At 35.8% G+C, this 22,017-nt stretch overlaps 3 protein-coding genes and 1 long non-coding RNA gene across 5 annotated transcripts; 2 read left to right on the top strand and 2 right to left on the bottom strand.

Moving 5' to 3' along the window:
* Positions 1-833: 833 nt before the first annotated feature.
* AT3G16850 (Pectin lyase-like superfamily protein) lies at positions 834-3,638 on the bottom strand. The gene is made up of 5 exons (NM_112559.4): positions 3,432-3,638; positions 2,491-2,805; positions 2,240-2,360; positions 1,911-2,156; positions 834-1,827 (listed from the first exon to the last, which is right to left on the bottom strand). Exons 1-5 carry the CDS (start codon positions 3,441-3,443, stop codon positions 1,154-1,156), a joined length of 1,368 nt encoding a protein of 455 aa, NP_188308.1. The 5' UTR covers positions 3,444-3,638; the 3' UTR covers positions 834-1,153.
* A 5,161-nt stretch (positions 3,639-8,799) lies between these two features.
* AT3G16840 (P-loop containing nucleoside triphosphate hydrolases superfamily protein) lies at positions 8,800-14,249 on the top strand. Of its 2 annotated transcripts, none has more exons than NM_112558.6 (15): positions 8,800-9,279; positions 9,493-9,807; positions 10,283-10,467; positions 10,540-10,734; positions 10,860-11,036; positions 11,289-11,677; positions 11,869-12,049; positions 12,205-12,327; positions 12,407-12,523; positions 12,677-12,781; positions 13,036-13,176; positions 13,285-13,350; positions 13,496-13,654; positions 13,876-13,957; positions 14,057-14,249. In NM_112558.6, the coding sequence occupies exons 1-15, from the start codon at positions 9,093-9,095 to the stop codon at positions 14,113-14,115; spliced, it is 2,481 nt and encodes an 826-aa protein (NP_188307.3). In that variant the 5' UTR covers positions 8,800-9,092; the 3' UTR covers positions 14,116-14,249. The 2 variants fall into 2 exon arrangements, with proteins under 2 accessions (NP_188307.3, NP_001326753.1); NM_001338264.1 differs by having other exon boundaries at positions 8,923-9,279; positions 10,280-10,467.
* Positions 14,250-14,280: 31 nt separating this feature from the next.
* TPR2 (TOPLESS-related 2) lies at positions 14,281-20,616 on the bottom strand. The gene is made up of 25 exons (NM_112557.4): positions 20,347-20,616; positions 20,082-20,261; positions 19,889-20,002; positions 19,642-19,800; positions 19,381-19,558; positions 19,159-19,291; positions 18,907-19,022; positions 18,650-18,782; positions 18,458-18,567; positions 18,209-18,278; positions 18,035-18,105; positions 17,855-17,950; positions 17,694-17,786; positions 17,480-17,607; positions 17,118-17,352; positions 16,855-17,013; positions 16,663-16,758; positions 16,412-16,561; positions 16,205-16,315; positions 15,906-16,082; positions 15,655-15,783; positions 15,456-15,551; positions 15,178-15,360; positions 14,924-15,099; positions 14,281-14,826 (listed from the first exon to the last, which is right to left on the bottom strand). The coding sequence occupies exons 1-25, from the start codon at positions 20,424-20,426 to the stop codon at positions 14,604-14,606; spliced, it is 3,396 nt and encodes a 1,131-aa protein (NP_188306.2). The 5' UTR covers positions 20,427-20,616; the 3' UTR covers positions 14,281-14,603.
* A 250-nt stretch (positions 20,617-20,866) lies between these two features.
* Positions 20,867-21,067, top strand: AT3G03375. Its single transcript, NR_140995.1, has one exon. It is a non-coding gene; the product is annotated as an other RNA (long non-coding RNA).
* Positions 21,068-22,017: the final 950 nt, after the last annotated feature.

The following is a 22,017-nucleotide window of genomic DNA, read 5'->3' as shown; positions in this document are numbered from 1 at the left end:
AACGGACATGAAAATGTACAATTACTAATCAGTAGATGGTAATTAATGTTTTGACAAAAAAAAATATAGACGGTAATTAATCTTAACTTATGGCTAATAGTAATATCATCGCTAATTAGGAGAAAGGAAGTATCTAAAGTCCGGAAAAATGACCTGCAACCGCCCAAGCCACTCTTCAGCCGCTCGTAACAGCTTTTCCGTTCTTTGGTTTAAACTTGTGGGACACGAAACCAGAGATGGGCTGAGATTGGTTTGGGTCGCTTGTACCTGGAATCATTGGTTTGAACCGTTTGGGTTTGGAATGTGTCTTGAGTTGCGTCTTGGGTCTTGTCACATGTGTGTGTGTGTATATGTATGTGCAAGAGATGGGTGTACCTTCTGACTTCTGAGAGCTGAAAACTACAATGACAGGTTCGAAGATCTGCATTGTCAAAGCTCACATAATTATGTAATGATAGCATTTTTCATCTCAATGGAGAAAATTAAGATTGTTGGAAGTTACGTATAAATAAAAGGTAGTAATCCATCAATTTCACAGCTGTACTCAAAAACCTAACATTTGATTTTGATAAACAAAAATGATAGTTAAACGTTGAAACTCACAAACAGAGCAAACAAGTTAATGCAAACAACAAAAAGAAAGAATCTTAAAATGGCAAATTGGCAATGATACTTGATTCAAATGAACTTCCTATATTCCGACAGGACTCCTTGTTGTGCTGATCCAATCCCACACATTGTTGTGTGTTTCGTCATCTGAACTAATACTATCTTCCAAAACATGAGAGCATTTTGAAATTGGAAGTATCTATCTATAACCGAACAAAGAGCATCCAAGACATAACTAATCATTTCACATATAATTTTTTATTTTCTTCTTCACAGAAAGAAAAAAAGATGAATTTTGTTACACCATGAATGAAAGAAATGGAAGCTGTACATTAATACAATAGAAAAGCTCGCTCTGTTCTTGAAACTCACCACCTTAAAACGTAATTTTTCTTTTTTTATCTTCTTCCTCTCGCTCTCTGACAACAAATTTTATGAACTTATTGACAAAAAAAATTCGAAAATCCAATCGTATCGTAACCTCATGCACTCTCTTCTTCTTTTTCTTCTTCTTCTTCTTCATCACCATTTTATTTTACTATAATTACCAACTGTAATACGACTGAGCCGTCGCATCACCCTCGTATATGCTACCACCGGCGAAGCAAGACGAAGGAGAACTCATGAGTTCTTGACAAGGCTCCGGTGATACGTCGTCTGAGAAACCAGAGACGTTGGAGCATATCCAAGATTCTTCTGATCGCGTTTGTAAATGAATATCCGCGAGGCATATCGACGTGAAGGGAGATTCTCCGATCCCGGTGAGATTCCCGGCTACTCCTATATCAACTCCGGTGAAATTCCGCATAACAATGTGTGTCACGACTGGGAGTGCGTCCCGGTCGAATTTATCATCCGGGTGTGACCCGGTGTGTCCGTTGGCTACTATGGCTGTGTCAACGCTTGTGAGATCGACGTCGGAGATTGTGATATTACGGATGTATCCTCCTCTGCCTCTGGTGGTTCTGAAGGCTACACCTATGAGTGAGCTGTGTATGTTAAGACGCTCAACGGTCACATCCGAGACTCCGCCTGACATCTCGCTCCCGAAGGAGATTCCAGCACCGGTGGGAGACTTTAATCTGAGATTCCGAATATGAACAGCGGTGGTTGGACGGCCGTAGTGTATACCGTATTGGTCCCAACCACTCTTGAGAGAAACCGCGTCGTGGCCAACGTTGATTGTTGAGTCCTCGATACAAACATTGTCCGAAGAATCTTGAAAAAAAACGGTTCAAGAAATTAGCTTTCAAACGGTAACATTTTGTAGTGATGGAAAAGAATGAGGAAATGGTATATACCTGGGGCAACTCCAAGAACGTGGGGAGAATCAACGGATGTTTCGATCAAAACTTTGCGGATATGAATCTGACTGCAATAAACAGGGTGAATGTTGATTGCGGGCGCGTTTAAGAAGGTTAGATTCGATATGAGGATGTGTTTAGAGGAGACGAATTCGATGATATGAGGTCGGCTATAGTTCAAGGACCCGGACTCAAGCCACTCCCACCATGCCGCACCTTGACCGTCAAATGTCCCATTTTCACCTACCAAAAAATAAAGAAGCTTTGAGTCTTAATGTTGTCAAGCCAGAAACTTAAGGTAATGATGGCATGATTTTGTTGTTTACCGGTGATGACTACGTCTATTAGATTGTCTCCATTGATCAAACTTCTGTACCGCTTTCCAGGAAGTTCAATTCCGCGACCATAGGACGGTAGAGGACTGACAACGTCCCAATGCGACGGATCCTAGCACATTAGACAACAATTGAGAGACCGTGTTACAAAAAACTTGTCTACCAAACACTTCTTAAAGAGCTATAGATACCTAAAGAACACTATTTAGCTTTACAAGATTTGCTAGAGAGGTCACTCATACCGGTGATGCAAGAATTGTTGCTCCTTTCTCCAAGAAGAGAGTGAGATGGCTTGTGAGATTGAAGCTTCCGGTGAGCCATTTCCCTGGTGGAACATAAAGCTGAGCACCGCCTTTATCCGCAAAAGACTTGAGATAGAAAACAGCGTTCTGGAAAGCAATAGTGTTGAGCGTCTTCCCATCACCAACCGCTCCAAACTCGAGGATCGAAACACTATGAGGTCTAGGGTCTAACTTAAAATTCTCCTTGCAGATGGCATTATTGCCTTCCCCACTGATCAGTAGAATAGTGAATGCCAGTAGCCAGACCAATGCCACCTGCATTACAACTTGAGAAAATCAGTCTAAATTCGACAAAATCAGATCAAAACTGATGATGTTAGCAAATCTTATATGTGATGACTAACGAGAGTCATATGTGAAGGGAAACAAAAAACGTTTGCGTAAAGGAAATTCCGGGAAAGCTAAACGTAAATTGAGTTTGACAAGAATCATATCTGATTAAAAACATGAACTCTCCTATATTTTCGGTTTCCATGGAAGAAATTCAGGGGAATCTGATAAGTTCTCCTCTTGGAAAACCTCATAAACAGAGATAAGAGTTCATAAACTTCAAACTATGAAACTAAACAGAAGCATCGGTCATAAGAAAAACATCAATCAGAACACACTGACATGAAGATCCAAGTAACAGAGCCTGTAAGTACAAAAAAAAAACAGAGGAATCTAAAGACAGATTTCTAGATTTGGCTGCAGAGAGGTCTCGATTACAAACAAATAACACAGAACTGAGGTAAGAATCCTACAAGCTATCTCGATTTCATATGATTTTCTTTACCAAAATTTAACTGAGAGAATCATAGAATTGCAGACAGAGATTAAGCCAAACTCATTAGACAAAAAAATCAAAAATAAGAATTAAAGAAAGGGAGAAACGTACTTACTGGCATCTTCATGGACTCAGAAACTTAAGTTCCTGAGGAAGAAGAAGAAGAAAAGTCGCAACAAAAGAAAAAAAGACCAGAGGAAGAGGAGATGAAGAGAGAGTTGCGAAACAAGTACATGTTATTATTTGTTTAACACTTACTGTTTGTTGGAATTTGCTATTAATATTAATATTAATCATTTTGTTTGATCCCAGTAACTAATCAACCTTATTATTATTAATTTTACATAAAAGGACCAGACAATATCATTCACTGAGATTTTTGGAGCGTTATATTAGCCTTCTTCCCCTAAGTAAAATGAATTAATGAGAGACTTCACTCCTATAACTTATTAGTAAATTCAATTTAATTCATAATTTTGGGAATAACTTTGTTTTCATGTTTATCTCTGTTTTTGTTTCCTATCTTTATAATTGACTGTATAGTTGGCTTGTTAATGATAATGACTATAAACTTAACTAATAATAACTCAGTTAAATTCATCATTTTTTTTCTTAAGTTTTTGCCTTGAACGACTGGAACAACAAACATATCTTGCCGACACGACTATTCTACATTATGAATTAATTTTACTAATTCATATAGATTAAGAATTGTTGGTATAAATGATTGTATATGTACCACTAGTCTTAGTAGCCTATTTATTTCACTGGCTATACAAATTATAAAAACTCTAAGATCAATTGGGAAAAGATAACTAAAACTAGAAGATAATTACATTGATAGTAGATAGATAGAGATAGGAGAGAAGAAGAATATGATGTGTTAAAAAACGACACATGGTGCTCATGTGGTCTGTTTTGATTTGAGCTAGCAGCCGTTTGGATTTACTGTTTTAAAAACAAAAAGAAGTCACTAAAATATATTAATGATTTTGTCAAAGTGATTACTATATAGGGATAATCTAAGACGACGTATTAGTTTACTACCACTACATTACGAAACCATGTTTATCTATTGCTTTTAAAGGATTACTCATGTAAAAGAAAGATATACACGCAAGATACTATTCAAATAACATTATACACTAAGATATAGTATCCATTTCGTAAATGTGAGATGTAGTAATGTTACAGATTAAAAGAGGTCTGTTTTTATACATGGTGAACAAAAAAAAAGTAGGTTTATATGATGATTAAGTGTTAAATGCGAATAGGACACGTAAGCAGAAGCGCATGTGCTTAAGACAGTGAAGACAACGGGACCCACAAGCAATCATCGGAGAGAAAATGCCAGCCTGGCTCTCTTTGACAGTCCATTTTTCCATTAAAACCACACATTTTAATTTGGTTCCAGCACCCATATTTTTATACAGTATCAAACACAAACTTATTTCTAGAACCAAATTAAAATCGAAGTCTCTGATTAATGGAGAAAGACCAAATTAATGTTGAGACGATTTCAATTAATTGCATATGATTGTGTGGAAATTACTAAGATTTGATTTCATTTCTCCATTGACTATATAGTTTAGTGTTGTGACTTGTGTGATACGCCACGCCAATGATTATAGATTTATACCTAATGCAGTGGATTTTGGATATATCAAAGGGAAATATTATTGATGTTGTTTTGTGCTACTTTGTTTGTATTTTCATGAAGTTGTTGCTTGTTTTTAATTTATCCTTTGATTGATTTTGAAACAAAATACTATGAGATATCTTAGATAGTGATGAAATCTTCATGTGAGAAAAAATAATGGTTTTGACGTAAACGTTATCTAGTGATTTATATATTCATTCAACCACACATAGATCTAAAAGTTCTAGCTTAATAGTTTCTTAATAGTATTAACTTATCAATATGTGATTAGTTACTTGGTCTCTTTCGTATTCGTTGGAATCTTATGAACGAGGCGGGTCATATTATACTCATGTCCGGTCATACTTATGTCGATACATCTTATAAACAAAATGATTATCCTTTAAATTTTAAGTCGTGTGGCCACTATAATTATGCCAGGTGATCGATCTCCCGTGATCAATAAGTTCCAAAAAACTATTTAATTACTCATTAAGCATTTTTCTTCCCCCGAATCTTATCAAAATTATCATTGTTTTTCTTGGACGTAACCTTAGCTGTCTAAATTAATGTACTAGTATACTAATTCCCACGATATGTTCCCGACTTTTACTCTAATACACTAAGCCCTAGAAAACATTACATCAAGAAACTTTCAGATAGATATCTATCATCATTCATCAAAGTAAACTTGATTAAGCTAAAGTTCAACATTTGTAAAGGTATACAAGTTTGAGATCGTTAATGAAAAAGTATGATTGTTTCTGATGTTAGAGTTTTTTCACTGAATTTCAAAATAATCTATGAAATATGTTAAAACATTATGTGTCTTTAATATTTTAAGCTTCTATAGCAACGGAAAATAATTGTAATTGCAATGGAAAGATTATAGTATTGGTTTATCAATCTACGAAGATTTGACAAACCGAACTAATCTGGTCCTTCGAAACCAACATCGATTAGCTCAACTGTTTGAACTACGACTACGATATTCCAACGTACATCAATATACAGACGTACTAACTCCTTGCCAAAAAAAGTAAAGAAAAAAAGAGAGAGTTTAGACTATTAACTGTTAGAGAACACGTAAGTAAAATGAAAATGTTGAAAGTTGGATTCTTATTGAGGAAGTTCTTCGGATCCCTTTTGTGGTTGCGGTGGAGACCCCACTCCTTAGTTTTCACACTTTGACATTTACGTGATTCTTTCTCAACTCTTTTTTTTTTTGGTTTTATTCGTCGTGATCACCGAAATACATCCTACTATATTATTTAAAAAATACATTTTGAATGTAACCTTATTTTTTTGTAAGTAATTACATAGATATGCCATTAAAAATAAAATTTTAAAGAGTAAATTAATTTATCTCTTTAAAGATTAAAAAGTCAAATACTAATTTAATTAATTAAATTTAATTAAAAAATGAAATACATTATTAATTTCCAAAAATAATAACCAATCAAAATCAACATATAAGATTTGATATCTAAATTTTAATTAATTTAATTTAATTAGAAAAACAAAATACATTATTAATTTCCAAAAAAGTAACCAATTAAAATCAACAAATTATATTTGATATCTAAATTATTATATTAATTTTTTATTAATTATTATAGTTCACTTCTCATCTTTATATGATTCTATTTTTGCGAAAAAATAATATCATCATTATAAAAAAATAATTAGAGTTTTTTCCCATATGCCATAATTTGAATTTTTAAAAACAAATATAAATTGTTCAATACATAAAAAAATATTATAACGGATAAAAAATAGATTTAAGAAAACTTTCTACTGAGTAACGGGTCATAATTAGAAATATTTATATTCAATTTCATACATTTTATATTGAAAATTTATAATCTTATATACTACAATAATTAATAACATATTAGATGTGATTCAATTTTTAATACAAGTTGGAAATCCTATAATTGAATGTTTAGATCGATATTAATACAAGATGGTATACTACAGGTGAAACTCTTAAATTAACAATCAAACTACAAGTGTATAATCTTAAACATTAAACAATATAGATAATATCAACAAAACATATACAACTCACAGTTTACTATACATTTAAAATCAAATAAAATAATATCAAATATTTTTAAATCATGTTTACAATAAAATTTTTTAGTTTAACTAAAATATATACCGCAGGTTAATATCTAGATTATAGGGCTTATTGGATCTAAAGACGGATCATCAAAGACTTCTTAAACTGAAGCAAAATATATTGAATATTCAAATATCTATATGTTACCAAATTATAAACAAATAAGTCAATTTAATATTTTATATACGAAATCAATTAAATCTTAATCACATAAAAATTAGCACAAAAAAGTATTCATCAATTAAAAAATTATCAGATCTCTGTGTTATATAAGTTTTGATACTATATTCAAATAAAGTGTAATATACCTTTTCAATTTGTATTCTTTAACTAATTTAAGCTAACTAATATATTTGCTAATCTTATACCTATCAAAACCGACTATCGTTTCTTATCTCTATAGTATTTTTGCAAGACTTTTTTGGTGGATTTGGATAAAAGTGCATTCGGGTCATATGGTATATTCTCCTATTAAATAAATATGGTGCACTCATATGTTATTATCTAAAATGTTTAGATTCTAATTCAGAGTCATATCATTAATAAAATTAATATTAATAAAATTAATATTAATAAAATTAATATTAACAAAATAAATAGCTTTTTGGCAAAACGGATTTGGAGGGACGGGTTTTTGAATCAACATTAATAAAAAAGTAAAATATAATTAATCCACCGTTTCAATACGGGTTAAATCTTTAATTTATTATTTTTAAGACCACTAATATTAAACATATCAAATCATCCTAATTTAGAAAAGATTATATAAAACCAAAAATGTTATGTGGTATGTATAATGTTACTATATATATAATTAAACTATAGATATAAATGTGTTAGAGAATGATACAATTTGCAAAACTTTTATATATAAAAAATTATTCTTAAATTTTAAGAATTACTATTTTTTTTAAAAATCACGGGACGGTAAAAAAATTACAGAACGAGTTCTATTTTGGAATTGGGTTATATGGTGGATGTATTTGAATCAATATTTATAAAATTTTAAAATATTATTAATATGCTGTTTTAATAGGGGTTAAAACTTCAGTTTTTTAACAATTATCTCATGGATTCGTGGTATACCGTTACTTAATAACAATTATAAACTGTAAAATATAAATATTTTATAAAAATAAAATTTGCAAGTTTTAATATATATTACTTTTAAAAAATAAATCGTCCCGCGATATACGCGGGTTAAAATCTAGTTTACTATAAATCTATAATATAATACTTGGCCTATATAAAATGTTACTTGCTCATGTTGAAAACACATACTAGCCATGCGAGAAGAATCTATGATTCTTTTTCACGAGCCATAAATTACGGTCAGCCCCACGCTAATTACTGTGTTTGTTTGTTTTTTTTTTTTTTTTTTTTTATGTTTGTTTCTATCGAATGTACTGAGAGTCAAACGAGTTCAACTGCTTTTTTAATTAGCACTAATCAATAATCAATGCTCCCAATTGCATGCTAATGTGCTATTCAGTCGTCACTTTAGCAATAATGACAGCTAAAAGCTTGCAATAATATCGATGTATAAATAATTTACTCAAATTCATTATGCAGGCAAAAAAATATAAAGCTAGAATATAATAACAGAAAACGTCTAAACTAGAAAAGATTGAAAAATCAAAATAATATTGCGATTTTGCGGATAGAAAGCTAATGGGCTTCACAAGAAAAGGCCCAAATTAGTATCAGTTATCAACGTCACTTTGACGTGTTCATCTTCTAAAATCTAAACCCCTAAATCCTAACCTTCCACGTAACTCGTGTCGGTACGAGGCAAATCACTCGGTCTGTATTAATTCAGATTAACCGGATCAAAACCGTAACCGGTTTAATTATACTACATGGTTTCGTTCTGATTTAGGGTTTATGCAAGTTTTCAACTTCTCTTGAGATATTCCATCTCTCAGCCAACAACGACTCGAGTCGAGGAGATAGATTCTCAAAGCTTCCATTAAACGTTGTGGGTATTTTTTTAGCTCAAATCAACAGCTAACATGGTTACAGGCGATAAAGAATCTTCCTTGATGAAGAAGAGGAACAAGAGAAGCCATAAGAGAAAGCGAGAGGAGGATTTCGAACGTATAGATTCACTTCCTTGGAGCTCTTCTATACCCATTGGAGAAGACGACGAAGGCGAATCCTTCTCCACTCTATTTTCAGGCTCAGGCCAGCTCGACGGAGGTAAAAGTTTTGGTTTTGTTTTTTAATTTTTTGAATTTTTGTTTCCTCTGTGAACTATTATTGTGGGTGCCTGATTTTTGTTGAAATTTATGCAATTCATGTTTTTTTTTTAGGTAACTCAAATTATCATTTATCTCAAATTAGTGTCTGGATTCAATTGCTTTGCCTTGTTAGTTCACTGAAAGTCTGAAACTTTATACTTTGTTTGGGCAGGTTTTCTATCACTTGAGGAGATTGATGAAGCTGATTACCATCTAACTCTCCCTACCATTGAAAGTGAAATAACAGAGAGAAAACAATCTCCAGAAGATGATGATGATACCAACGAGACAGTGGATGAGATGATTGAAGGAGAAGAAGCTGAAGAAGATGGAGAAGGAAGGGATGATGAGGATGACGAAGATGACGAGGAGACTCGTAAGAAAAAAGAGAAGAAAGCTAAGAGGAATAAGGAGAAGAAAAAAGAGAAGAAGAAGAAGAAGCAGAAGAAGATTAATGAGGCCGCAAAGAATCAGGACGCTTCTGCTGGTTAGTATTTCGTATACTCTTTTCCTTAATAGTTTTTGGCTCAAAAGAGGTAATCATCACTCGTAGTCGTACATGAAAATTTTCTTAGGGATATTAAGATCTGGCGAGGAATGCCTTAGTCTATTAATGGTCTCTCACTGGTCTCAGACACTAAAACTCTGTGGTGGATAGATTTGGCAAGGATAACACCCAGTTCTATCGAATTAGCTTCATTTTAGACCAGCTGAAAGAAAAGAAAAATCTGCTTATCTTCTTAAGTTTAGGAATTGGACTTCTTCTGTTCGACCATTTTCACATGAGCTGAAAACTACTGAATATTACAAACTATACATTCTTTCACTAAATATTATTTATCTCTTGTTACCGTAAGTTCCCTTTAATGCACTAGTTTATGTCTATCTTTGAGGTTTGTTATTCTATCACCAAATTCTTGTCAAGAAGTCAAATTATAATGGTAGATAATTTTTTGTAGCAGTTAGCTGTGATGGAGATGACACAGTAGAGGAGCAAGTTGAGGAAGAAGAGATTCCTCCAGAATTTAGTGCATGGAGTTCGATGAGACTCCATCCACTACTCATGAAGTCCATATACCGCCTCGATTTCAAGGAGCCAACAAAAATCCAGAAGGCTTGTTTTAACGTTGCAGCATATCAGGGAAAGGTAGGATGACCAGCTTTTGTTTCTATCAAGAAAGTATATTTTATTGATAGATGGCTCATATTTGGACCGCAGGATGTTATTGGTGCTGCAGAGACAGGATCTGGAAAGACACTTGCTTTTGGGTTGCCCATACTGCAACGCCTCTTAGACGAGCGGGAAAAGGTTGGTAAATTGTATGCATTAAAGGGAGAAGAAGCACAGAAATATGCTGCAGATGGCTATTTACGAGCTCTAATCATCACTCCAACTAGGGAACTTGCTCTTCAGGTATCCTTGACTATTATCACATTGCTTCTTTTTTTTTTTTTTCCTTCTGACATGCTTCTTTGTTGACTTGTGGGTGGGTCATGAGGAAGTTCTGAGATACAATTCCAACTTTTCCCTTATTCCAGGTGACGGAGCATCTTGAGAATGCTGCCAAGAATCTTAGCGTCAAGGTCGTTCCTATTGTTGGTGGGATGTTTTCAGAGAAGCAGGAAAGACGTTTAAAAGAGAAACCTGAAATAGTTGTTGCAACTCCAGGAAGGTTATGGGAACTTATGTCCGCTGGAGAAAAGCATCTTGTAGAGGTATGCAATGCATAAACGGAGAGTAAAAAGAATCATGTGCTTCCATTAGTCCGGTATCTTGCTTTTACATTAACAGATTTTGATGTAGTTATTGGATTTATGCGTAGATGCAGTAATCAGTTTGTAATCTAATACCATTTTCCTGAAGTTGAGTATGTCTGCTAATTAAGGCACGTGTAAAATTGTTATTACTGTTATATAGCTATTCTTAGACACTAAATTGTTCTGTCGTTTTCTAATCATCTTTGGCAGCTGCATTCCTTGTCGTTCTTTGTGTTGGACGAGGCTGATCGCATGGTTGAAAGAGGTCATTTCAGGGAGCTGCAGTCTATACTCGACTTGCTTCCAGTGACAGATAAACCAAATGAAGGGAAAACGCAAACTGTGAAGAGTAATGACACAGTTTTAAACGTCCCGAAGAAGAAAAGACAAACTTTTGTTTTCTCAGCCACCATAGCGCTGTCTTCGGATTTCCGTAAAAAGCTAAAGCGTGGCTCCTCAAAGTCAAAGCAATCATCATCTGGTGAAGTGAATTCTATTGAGGTTTTATCTGAACGAGCTGGAATGAGAGATAATGTTGCCATCATTGATCTGACAACTACATCTATTTTGGCACCAAAGATTGAAGAATCTTTTATTAAGTAAGTACTATTTAACCTATATCCCTCCGAAGCTTTTAATTTGACTGGGTAATAAGTAAGCTTTCATTGCTTGGAGGACACCATGCTTCTACTCATTATTTGCTTGCAAAACATCCAGAAATCTTTGATGCTACTTATTCTTTTGGTCTATCTCGGTGTTCTTAGTATATTTATCTTATAACAAACTACAGGTGCGAAGAGAAGGAAAAAGACGCATACTTGTATTATATTTTGAGCGTCCATGGACAAGGGCGGACAATTGTTTTCTGCACATCAGTGACTGATTTGCGGCATATCTCTGGGCTTTTAAAGATTCTTGGACTTGATGTTTGCACACTCTTCTCAGAAATGAAGCAGCGAGCTCGGTTGAAGGTTGAACTTTCTATTGCTTAGTTATTTGTCATCATGACTCCTTTTGCTACAATATTTTGTTGTGTCCTGAGTTCAAGGGGGTTTCGGAAACACACGTATTTGCTTACTAGTGTTACTTAGCATATTTTCCTTTCCTCACTCTTTATATGTCACAGTCAATCGACCGTTTCCGTGCGAGCGAAAATGGAATACTCATAGCAACAGATCTTGTAGCAAGGGGTATTGATATTAAGAATGTCCGAACTATTATTCACTACAAACTTCCACATTCGGCAGAAGTAAGCTTCAACCGTCTCTAAGTTTTCTAGTTTTTGATTGATAACAATTTTACAAGCTCTGAGCCTTTTATCCATATAGGTGTATGTACATAGATGTGGGAGGACTGCTAGAGCATTCGCAGATGGATGCAGTATAGCTTTGATTGAGCCAAATGAGACGTCCAAGTTTTACACGTTATGCAAGTCATTCTCTATGGTATATATATTTACACTCCCAAACCAAAGCTTTGATATCCTCAAAAGTTAGTTTATCATAAAGAAAAACACTGATTTGGGTAATGCTAAAGTAGGTATTTTTACTTACGTTTGGCCACTTTCATGCTGAATGTTCCTTTGTTTGTGCTTACAGGAAAGCGTAAAGATATTCCCTTTGGATAACTCTTATATGCCAGCTGTGAGGAAGCGATTATATCTAGCACGTCAAATATATGAGATTGAGCGGAAAGGCTCGCGGGTATTTCTTCCTTCAGTATACTGAGTGTACTTGTATTCTATGGTTTTTGTTGTGGGTGTGAAATTTTTGGAAAGAAATATGCTGGAAGGCCATGTTTCTATTACCATGCTTTGGATATAGTTAACCCTGGCCTATGTGAAATTTTTAGCTGGTGGTCTTCGTAGTAGTTTCACACTCACTGCCCTCAGCTGGATGGTTTTTAAATCTTATTGCGTACTTAACTTTCAACTTTGTCGTTGGTGTCTGCTATCCAGGAGAATGCAGACAGGACCTGGCTTAAAAAACATGCTGAATCAATGGAACTCGAATTGGACGATGAAGAAAGTGAAGAGGAAAGAGTGGACAATGTCAGGCAGAGAAAAGCGACCTCAGCACGACTTAATAAGCTGAAGGAGGTTTTTCACTGCTACTCAGAAAAAAAGTTCTCCTGAATCATGAAATATTACTTTCCCTTAAGAAAATCGTATTACGAATTATATGTTGATGTCTGGTTCAATCCGCAGGAACTTAGCACGCTCTTATCACATCCGATGCAGCCCAAGAAATTTTCAGGCCGTTACTTTGCTGGGGTAAATTTTGTTCCTCTCATCTTTCTTTTTTTTGGTCACAGCCTCCATATCTTGCATTTAAAAAAAAAAATCTTTAGCCATTCTAGCTCTCTTCCAAACAGAAGGTGCTGCTGCACAGGAGACTTATCAATATCTTTTGTCCCAGGTTGGTGTGTCGACTCTTATGCAGAATCAGTTTGTAGAGTTAAAGAAGCAAAAACAAGCACAAATGCAAATTGGTGGAGATATAAAGAGAAGAAAACTTGTTGTCATTAACCAGAACTGCATCGAACCTCTTCAAGCCCTTCGTGCTGGTGGTAACGAGGTACTTAGTTTTCGACTCTCTCCTGTACCCCAATATTATTTCAAATCACCTATTCAGCTTGACCTTGATGACCCATCACCATGATTGGAAATATGTGTTGGGTGTTTTTTTTGGATAATCTTTCCTTTAAAATTCAATCTTTCTTAGTTGCTGAGACGGTGTGAACTATATTACCAGTTTGCATGACCATATCTGATGAATGATGTTGTCGCTTTGTTCAGATGCTGAAAATGAAAGGTCAGAGTGCAGAGAAGAGGCGCGATATAGCGAGCTTGAAAAAGAAAAGAAAGGAAGAGAAGATAGGTATATATTTATATAAGTCTGATCTTATTGATAACTTGCTTTCACTGATGTGTCCTTCCTTAAACAGATGTTTATGATCTTGCGTTGTCCATCTTTCAGGTCGGCGTGATCAACGAAGGAACCAGAAGAAACAGAGAAAACTAATGGCTTCTTCTTAATTACGTCTGGCTTTTTCCAAATTTTGTTTGTCAAATCAGATTTTGACATTATTATAAGAGTTATAAACCATCAATTGTAAAACTAGTGTACGTCACTTCTTTTTATTTTTTAAAGAACGGTTTAATCTCCTAAATCTTTGATCAACTAGCTCATGTCATTATTATAATTTAGTTTAGGGGATATTTAGATGAAACTCATTTCAACATTGGCCACAAACGAAATATGAATATGTTGGACAAATCAGACGGCCGAAATATAAACGCGTAAATCGCAAATTTTTGACAAATCCATAGATTTAAGAGCTACTACATTCAAGAGTATAGCCATCTTAAAACTGTTAAAACGCCGAAAAATATAAAATAAACTGTTATTGCGCCTACTGATTTAATTTGAGAATCTCATTTACAAAAACAGCACAAGCTATCACAACTTTACAATCCAAAATAACAAGAGATATGTCAACTAACTTAACTGACATAAACTATTTTTACCTTTGAATCTGATCCGAACTTGAGTTGTTAGCCGCTGATGAACTAGACGGCCGTCCATTTTCAGTCCCTGCTTTATCTGAACCAGCTGCGACGCCAACACCCCATCTTCTAGAAAGTTCTGATGGCTCAATCACTTTAACCGAACCATCAGACAGTCCAACCGCTAATTGATTCGGTTCTTGTGGATGAGCTGTGATCACCTGTGGGAAAATCGGTGCACTATCACAGAAGAAAAAGAAAGCATAATCAGTCCCAAAAAATCACAATGGTCAGATGGATGATATAAACTTTATATGAAGTTTGTAAAATACGGTACCTGTTTGGTGTAGGTTGAGGCATGTAGGCTGATGGGGCAATGCGGCATCTGAGTCTCAAGGATTCAGCATCAAAGACTGCAATGTTTCCATCAGCGAATGACGCGTAAACCAGTTGGCTGTTGCATGAGTAAGATGCAGAGGTTATGGGCGAAGAGAGAGCTTCTTGGGGCACCCACTGCACAAGGAATGAGAATTTAAGGTTTCTTATAATCATTCAAGATCTCCAAGTAAATACAAAGATTTTTTACGATACCTTATGAATGCATTCCATCTTCGAAGCATCGTAAATGGCGAGCTGTGTCTCATGTGAAACCAATAACTGGATTTGGTCGTTGTGGAATTGGACTCGTGTGTCGCCTACTGGTGCTTTGCCAGGTGGTAGCTGTATCGCTGAAGATTTCTTTTTCTCCCACGAGTCAGCGGTCCAGAAGAAGAGCTGTAATAAAGAGAGTTAACGAGTCTGTTAAGTTACAAGCCAACATGGACACGAAAAGCTCCAATAGCATCTAAGAAACATGAATTTTGTCTTACCTGAGCATCGGCACCAGAAGAGACAAGAATATTGAGCGCGGTAGAGAATGCTAGACCAGTTATGTGCTTCTGGTGACCTTTCAACTTTGTTTTCACCTATAGATTAAAAGAGATTACATTACAAATTCATTTAAGAGATGAATCAGCAGTTACACCAGTAAAAACCAGTAGACCGCAGAATAGAACAAATGTACTATACCTCATCTACCCTGACGTTGTAAATATGTATACTCGAGTCCTCCATCCCGATTGCAATAATATTATTATCTTGAGGATGAAATGCCAAGAAAGTTGAAGCTGGTGGCGGTGGCATGAAAGTTGTCATTACCTGCACGAAAGGGAAAAATGCATTTAGCTTCGCATATTACTCAAATAGTTTCATTAGCTCCTGAGGTATCAGTATTTAGGAGATGCTCCCGAGAACAGAAAAAGTTGGATTAAGCTGCTTACTTTGAAAGTCATCATATTGAATAACGAAACCTTTCCACCACAAGCTGACATTACGTATGAGTCATTCTTGGAAAGTGCTATACACGGAACACTCCCTTCAGGATTCTCGGGAACATCATTTGCCATTAGGAGACCGCTGTTTGGCTGCCAATGCTGTGGAGTTACACTAGCAGTTGCCTTCACAATAAAAGGACAAAATTTCAGACACTTATGCAAGAGAGCTTCAAACAAGTGACTCAACAACTCACATATATCAACAAACCACATGAGTGTAAAATTTGAAAGGTACAACGAATCACCTTCCCAGTTGGATTTTGCTCATTGCGGATCCACTTCCATAGTCTTTGAACACCATTTGATCCAAGAGCCAAAACACCAACGCCAGAATTTGTGTAAAGAAGCCGAGCAACCTTAAGGATTGACATAGCAGCAAAAGATTATTTCAAGATAATTATTAATGAAACAGAACAATTGATGGGCAATTTCAAGCTAAGACGGTAACAAACCTTGCTAACAGAGTCCTTGCTATCTGGCATTGTCACTTGTCGGCACTGAGTCGGATCAACAATTTCTGTGAGCTCTAAAGGTTTAGACTTATCAACAGAGTCCAAGTTTCTTGGCTTTTCCATAGTTCTTGACATTGCCTCAATTCCATTCTGCATAACACCAACAGAGACCACATATAAGGATTCTTATTGAAATAGGAAAAAATATATATATATATATTGAAAAAGATATACTAAAATTTAAATCATACAGGAATTGGGGTTGGCCTTGCAGGAGAGCCTGCGTCCATGTGTTCAATTTTACCAATAGCGGGGCTGATGCTTGAAGCCATTGCGGAGGTGGATACCTGAATCACCGGTATTGACACTCGAGTTAAACTGGACATAAGGCATGAGTAATAAAAATATTTCATGGATAACATAAAGAGTAATTATTCCAAGACCTTCATATCAATGGATGCTTTAGATGCTTCAAAAGACCGCGCTTCAAATGCTCTTAAGGTTCTGAGACCATCAGTATTTGCAAGGATCTTGAATCCATTATCTGCTGTAGTAACTGCAAGAAGATTCCCATCCTTGTTGAATCTCAATCGGGGTAGATTCTGAAATAAACGGTACATAGCATCAGTAAAGTAACAGGCTCGAGAATACAAAAGATTTTATATACAAGTAGCCAAGAGGAGTATTTTGGGCAAGAATGTCATACCGGAAGTCCACCTTCAGCCTCAACAACTGTCAAAAGATTTGTATTGTCCATGTTCCAGAATTTTATTTGATTGTCTTCACCAACAGCCAAGAAACGGTTACGGGTTGTATCAAACTGAACAACTCCAGCTGATTTCTTCCTAAAGCCTAAATATGTCCTCTTTAGGGCACCTTCACTCTCATTCCACTCGACGAGGAAAGAGTCTCCTTCTTTACTCGTCCCACAAGAAAATAGTCTGAAATCATAGCAGATATTTACTTGATAATGATATGAGCCTATATTTTGTTCAGAAGATTTCAATTTATGGCAGAGACATAATTTTGTTATACAACTCCAGAGCTTTTCAAATAACAATGATGTACCTGCTTCCATCAGCACTGTAGAGCATTGTTGTACACCACTGTCCCGGTGCGTCATAATCAACCCGAGAACCAACATTATCATAGAGCCACGCCTTGATCTTTCCATCAAGAGCGGTTGAGAATATAAACTGCATAGTAAAAAAAGAGAAAAATAAATTACAAGACAGCGAAAGGGAAAGTTTTTCAGGTCTTTTTAAACAAGAGATGCCTGCACCTGAATATTTTCCTTCTGGTGAGGGCAAATGGAATAAACTGGTGCCTCGTGCCCTTCAAAGGTGAAGAGCTTCTTCCCACTCAAATCCCACACCTAGGAAATATCATAATTAGACACGGGATAATAAAACTGAGTTCAGAGTCATCATAATCCTAACGTACCTTAATCAATTTGTCATCCCCACAAGTCACAACACACATTTGCTTATTTGGGTGGGCGAACGCCAAGTCATTCACACAGCCTACATGAGCATCAATCTAATCCACAGAAACAGATGATCGATTAAGTTTGGTGCAGATGCAAAGGCAAGAAACTAAGTACGAAAAGACAATTAAACATACCTCGAGGTGTTGACGTAGGTCTGAGCCTTGGTAAGCATATACATGGATCAGATGTTTAGTAAAAGAAACCCCTGTACATGGAAAATGTTACAAAGTTCAAACTTCGTGTCTACTTGAAATTACAACTATATATCTTTAAAACGTTTTTAGGAGAACAATCTCCATCTACCATACCAAGCAAGTTTCCATCTGGGCTCCATGCTACACGAGTGACGGATATCGATGGCTCTTTGACTATAGAACCCTGGCGAGAAAATGCCCGCACAACAAAATCATAGTTTATTAGCTTAGTTTTAAAGTATAGGATAGAACAGAACAGAACATAAATCACTCAAGGCTGGATTAGCTTAGTGTTAAAGTATGTTTCTAGATAATTTATCTTTATCAAGAAAATAAGTAAAAACGATGGAAGAAGAGAGAAACCTGGAAGATCACAGAACAAGCCGCCATATTCCATATCTTGAAAGGTTCTGTGACAACCTTTTCTCTGGATCCAACTTCCCACAAGGTGACTTCGCCGCTTGAACAACCAACTACGAGTAACAGACATATTATAACAAGAGCCAAATAAAAATCTCAACTCTACTAAGCTTTTCATGGTAGCAATGGACTAACCAGCGAGCAAAGTGTGATGAGAAGGGTGAAAATCCATGCTTATCACCACCGACCCTTGGCGAATTGTACTCACTACATTTCTAGGGAGGTCATCAAGTGACGCAGGGGGATGAGAATGAGCAGGATATGTGACCTGTGATTTGAAAAGTAGAGCCATCTACTCAACATCAAAGCGCACATTCCAAAAGCAACAAGAGTTTTGTTTGCTAGGTAAGCACTAAGCGTTTCAAAAACAAGGAAAACCTGAAGGCAATTACCTCGTTGGATGTTTGTGCAGACCGTAAGCGTTTCATGAGTTGCTCGTGATCAGCACTTTGATAATCCATTAATCCTAGAGAGTTAGACGGTGCCCGAGGGTGTTTCAGCTCATTAACTGTTGAGACGAAATACAGCAATAGAACTTCAGGTCTTAAAATTCATTTCCTAAAAACTCTAATATCACAAGTAAGAAAAAAAAACGAAAGATACCATAATATCCAGACACTTGTAAGTTGTGACATAAATTATACCTTGACTTGGCTGCATAGGAAATGGGGAAGCAGCGACAACACCAGATGGAACTGATGAAGAAGGATTTGGGTTTGCCATCCATCCAGCTAAAGCATTGGCATTAGGAGCCGGAGCAGGATTAGATTGAAAGGGCTGCACAGATACAGTTGTTTCATCAACCCTCAAAATATGAACATTAAGTTATATAATAGAATGGGTGGAAGTTAAGTAAGTGATCCTACTCCACCATGCACTCCAAGAGGAACAAAGTTTGAAGGTCTTGCAACAGCAGCAACTGGAAGATTGACAGGAGTGAGTGCACGAGCACCGTTTGATGGTGAGCAAGAGTGATCCAAGAACAATGTCTTGATGTCAGGATTAGGCCTTGGATTTTTACATAGCTGATGCTGCCAGTTTAAGCTGCAATGTCCCAAACACACTTGTCATACACTTTAACTAATCTCTATAAAAAAAGGAAAGAATTATGACTCCTCCTAGTTCACCTTTGATTGATCAAAGTTCGCAGGCGAGAAGCTTTGAAACTGGGGAAGGCTAGCTTCTCTCGAAACAGAGGATTCGCCTCAATCAATTTCTTCAACTCAGTATACATTATAGACCTTGCAGATTTAGTATCACCATATTTCGACAGTTGCTCATTTTCCCTAAGAAAAAAACACACTCTTCAACATTATCGTAACCACCTACCAAAACTTCAATAATATCAATGGCAAAGTAAAAAAAAAAAGAAACCTAAAATTCTCCAGAGTAAGCAGCTGAGTAATCTCCTTGTAAAGCTCCTCGTTAAATGTAGCGAAAACTTTCAAGTCTTTGGCTAATATCTCAACAGCTTTTGCTCTGTCATTTCTGTAATAAAAACACACAAATGTATCAAATCAACAACACTAGTCTAAATATCCGACCAAACAAGAAGAGAAATCATTACCGATCTAGAGCTTCGAGATACTTTTGCTTCCTAATCTCAAAGAAGATTTTCATAGAGTAACGATTATCATCGACTTTAGTGAAACCAGAAAGATACTTCTCCACTTCATCCCACTCTCCAGCAAGAGCTTTCTCTTCAAAGTACTTAATGTTAAAGAAGAAGCCAGATTCTTGCTCTAGCCTACACATCAACCAATTCCAAATTATACCCAAAATTACGCAGAGAAACCAAACAAGCACACAAAAACGACAAAGCACAAACTTACTTGTGAACAGATTCCTTGAACTTCTCCTCATCTAAGAACTGGAGAATTAAGAAAACTAACTCTCTGCTCAAAGACGACATTTTTTCCTAAAACTCTCAGAAGAAGAAATTCAAGGAATTTAAGCGATCTGGGTTTATCGTGAAAGAAGGGTAGGTCAAAGTTTGCGAAATCGATTTAGTCGTAGTTGAGAATGAGTTTTCTAGGGTTTCAAGGTTGCATTTCCTCGCGTCGCAAAGCGAACATTAAGAAAAAGCTGACCCCAGAGATGCTACAAAATTTCTATTTATATTTTTTCATTTAATAAAAAAGGAAAAAGATAAAGAAAAAAGTACGACTTGTTCTCCACTTTCTTCGATGCGTTTTGTCACACAGACTGTAGTTTGATAAGTTAACTAACTTATCATTGATAAGTGCTTTCGTTGTCGTATAAGTTGATAACCTCGTTTGGTTAAACTGTTTGGTCTGATCCCTTAGCTTAGGGTTTTTATCTGATGCGGGTGAGCCCACCGAAAGCAGATGTGGGATCTCAGAGTATTCTCCGTATCTGAATTGTATTGACACTTGTCGCGCTTGTGATGCATTTTTAGGTGGGGGTGCAAAGTAGTGGATTATAAACCCTTAGGTGGGTTACGTCACGCGGATTCGAAAAATGGAATTGAAGTGAATTGAGCAGAGTTTTACTGGCGTCCGCCACATGTTGTTGCCTTGTTAGGGGGAATGACGTGGTCTCGATATCTGCGTCTATCTCGTAGAAGTTTTCGTCAGAGCGTGAGAAATACGAGATACTTGCTCAGCTAGAGATTCTCGTAATAATATTAGTTGAGAGCGACTGCTAATGGCTGCGACCAAATCCAGCCAATAATTCTTTGTTTGATCGATATTATAATTAGTCTAATTAAATTATGTACGCAATGCCATAAACAAAACATATGAACATATTTTAAAAAACATTTAAAGTGTGACTGATGGATCATCTTAGTTTTTTTTTTTTTAAGTAATGATTTTCATAGTGTTATAAACATCTAAGAGAATTCATCATCAATTAACAAATCTAAGAGAATTCAAGTCCTAACAATACTATTGGTCAAAAAGTTCATGATTATGTTTTCTCCTATGTTTTTGGAGCATATGAGGATAACTAGAAAAAACAAGGTTACTGTAACCATTTTTATGTATATAACAAGACAGAAAAGAAACTTGAAATTTAATTACACAAACTCTCTAATGTTTCCACATGGTGCTAATCATTTGTTTTTGCTATACGATCAAATACAAAAAATGTATTGGTCCCACATTAAGAGGCCGACTTGATAACTGAAGCCCAGGTTTAGCCCAGTGAGTTGTGTCTTCAATTGCTGTTACATATATAGCCGGAAGGTACGAAAAGAGTTGTAGAAGCTTTGACCTAACTTGGAGATGAGAGATTCAACAATGGCGATGTCCGATCTTCCCCGAGATTTGGAAGAGGAAGTGCTCTCTAGGGTCCCGTTAGCATCTCTTAGAGCAGTGCGAACTAATTAATCGAATATGGTTGCCTCGCTCTTGACATAATAATGGTTTGATCATTAATTTGTATGTCAGACCATTATTATTCACTTAGTATGTAATCTCTCGTTGGCTCTTCCAATATTTTTTTGAAACAGCCGAATACATCTTAGACACTTTTTTCCT

The sequence above is a fragment of the Arabidopsis thaliana genome, chromosome 3, assembly GCF_000001735.4.
Source record: "Arabidopsis thaliana chromosome 3, partial sequence".
In the NCBI taxonomy this organism is placed as follows: Eukaryota; Viridiplantae; Streptophyta; class Magnoliopsida; order Brassicales; family Brassicaceae; genus Arabidopsis; species Arabidopsis thaliana.
This window is presented reverse-complemented; position numbering and strand designations above follow the sequence as displayed.